At 38.2% G+C, this 2,500-nt stretch overlaps 1 protein-coding gene across 1 annotated transcript in view; it reads right to left on the bottom strand.

Moving 5' to 3' along the window:
* The window catches only part of LOC119578157 (histone-lysine N-methyltransferase SMYD3-like), a gene marked incomplete in the record, with an annotated part of 47,500 nt that overhangs the window by 4,581 nt on the left and 40,419 nt on the right, over positions 1–2,500 (bottom strand). Inside the window, 1 exon segment of the mRNA XM_037925894.1 lies at positions 909–1,047. Within this exon segment, the coding sequence (XP_037781822.1) occupies positions 909–1,047 (139 nt within the window).

Genomic DNA, 2,500 nt, shown 5'->3' with positions numbered 1-2,500 from the left:
AGATTTAGCAAAACCCTTCACTGATAATTGTGAACAAACCTCCTGATATAATTCACTACTCATAGCTTTCACTTGGCAGTTATACTCCGACTTCTGGGTATGACGAATATACTCCCTCTACCATCTGACATTTACAACACATAAAGACTAAATTCTGAAGCTTTTTTTTTCGCAAAGACACTTGGCACATATCGCTTGTTACTTATAGATCGTAGTAAATCGTTTCTATATGACTTATATGTCTCATAAGTAAAGGTTACTTATGAACTCATAACTCATGTGACGATATATTTGATTTTTTTTTTCCTTTTCTGTCATAGAATAGATCCATTAAGTTGACCATTGGATTTATAACATAGTTTTCACAAATTTCAGATACTATTTTGAAAACTACAGTTGTATTTAGATATCATAATTTAGATATTTCTCATTAGATGCTTATCTAACTCAAAACACAGTTCTTCTTCAATCATATCTACTCTCAACACACTCACTAACTCAGTCCATATATCATCATTTTTCTTTTTTATCAGCACACAATTTGATGGCCCATTTATAAACAACGGTATAAGAACATCTCATTGCTCGCTCAGTCCTCATTATTCATGCATCCACACACACACTTACACACACACACACACACACACACACACACACACCACACACACACACACACACACACACCTAAAACCCACCACTGAAACACATCACACATCCACCCAAAGCCACACAGATACCTGATCCCCACCAGCACGCCCACCCGCACGCTGACCCATCACCCGCCCATCACCCGATACTCACCCAATACCCACCCACACGCCCACCCTCCCTCACACCCCCATCACCCGACACCCACCCACTACCCCCCACCACCCCCCATCACCCCCCGCCCACAACCACAAACTCACCACACTTCATCGATGTCTCAAGGGACTTTCTCTCGGCATCACCACACAGGTTGCAGTCGCACCAAAAGAACCACTTTTTGTACAGTTCTTCTCGGCGGCTGATGGCACTTGACACAGGGTCCACGTAGCTGATGCGACACTGCAGGGGAAGTAAAGTGGAAAATAAGTGGTCATGTGGTTGAATAGTAAGTGAATTGGGTGGTGGAAAATTGAGTGGTTCTGTGGGTGATTTGTAAGTGGTTCTGTGGGTCATTTGTAAGTGGTTCTGTGGGTGAATTGTAAGTGGTTCTGTGGGTCATTTGTAAGTAGTTTTGTGGGTGATTTGTAAGTGGTTCTGTGGGTCATTTGTAAGTAGTTTTGTGGGTGATTTGTAAGTGGTTCTGTGGGCGATTTGTAAGTGGCTCTGTGGGTGATTTGTAAGTGGTTCTGTGGGTCATTTGTAAGCGGTTCTGTGGTTTAGTAAGTGAAATGGTTGGTGGAAAATATCTTCTTTGTGGTTGATTAATAAGTGAATTGGTTGGCGTTGTTGATTTTGTGGTTGATTAATCATCAAGATTAAGGTTGAAGTAGACTGGTTGCTTAAGTAAGATTCAGGTTGAAGCAAATTGGTTGAGGGAAGTTTCGTGGTTGATAGGAAAGGCGTTTTACTTTTATATTGGTATTTTCAATAAAATTTGGTCAACATATTATCTTGTGGTTTATTAATTGTCGTTAGCTGGTTTTGTGGTTGTTGGAAGGGGAAAAAAGGTTGTATTTCTGACGAAGATATAATCGAAACCGGTCAAATACTTCTCTTGTATTGTGAAGATATTCATTCTCATTCTTACCTTTTATACATTTGTCAACATGAATCTGATTCTAAAAAATAAAATAAATGAAATAAAAAAAAAAATAATAAATAAATTGGTTGAGGTAAGTAAGTGGTTTGTGGTTGATGAAGGTTGGAGAGAAAAGGTAGATGGGAGAAGTAGGAGAGGGAGTCATTATCATTATCATAATTACCATTATTACTAGAACAAAATGATTATCATTATCACCCTCTTAATTATGCCTACCATAATCATTGGCATTATCATAATCACTTATTTTTTCAAGTTTATATATATATATATCTTCTTTTAACGGTAGGTTCATGTTTGAACCGCCGTGGTCACAGCATGATACTTAATTGTAGTTTTCATGTTGTGATGCTCTTGGAGTGAGTACGTGGTAGGGTCCCCAGTTCCTTTCCACGGAGAGTGCCGGTGGTACCTTTTAGGTAATCATTCTCTCTATTTATCCGGGCTTGGGACCAGCACTGACTTGGGCTGGCTTGGCCACCCAGTGGCTAGGTAGGCATATATATATATATATATATATATATATATATATATATATATATATATATATATATATATTCAAAATTCATGCTCGGTTTCTTTGTTTGTTTGTTTTTGCATGTTTTTCTTTTTTCATTCTTTCTTATCCTTATCGAAGCTATCGACGTAATAATTTCATCCCCTTTTTAATCTTCAAAGAGCCAATTCTTTGAGGATTTTTATATCAAGTGCTTTGTTTGATTTCGTGATCATCAAGGCACCGCCATTATAAAC

This window comes from Penaeus monodon, chromosome 10 (genome assembly GCF_015228065.2).
Source record: "Penaeus monodon isolate SGIC_2016 chromosome 10, NSTDA_Pmon_1, whole genome shotgun sequence".
Taxonomy (NCBI): domain Eukaryota; kingdom Metazoa; phylum Arthropoda; class Malacostraca; order Decapoda; family Penaeidae; genus Penaeus; species Penaeus monodon.
This window is presented reverse-complemented; position numbering and strand designations above follow the sequence as displayed.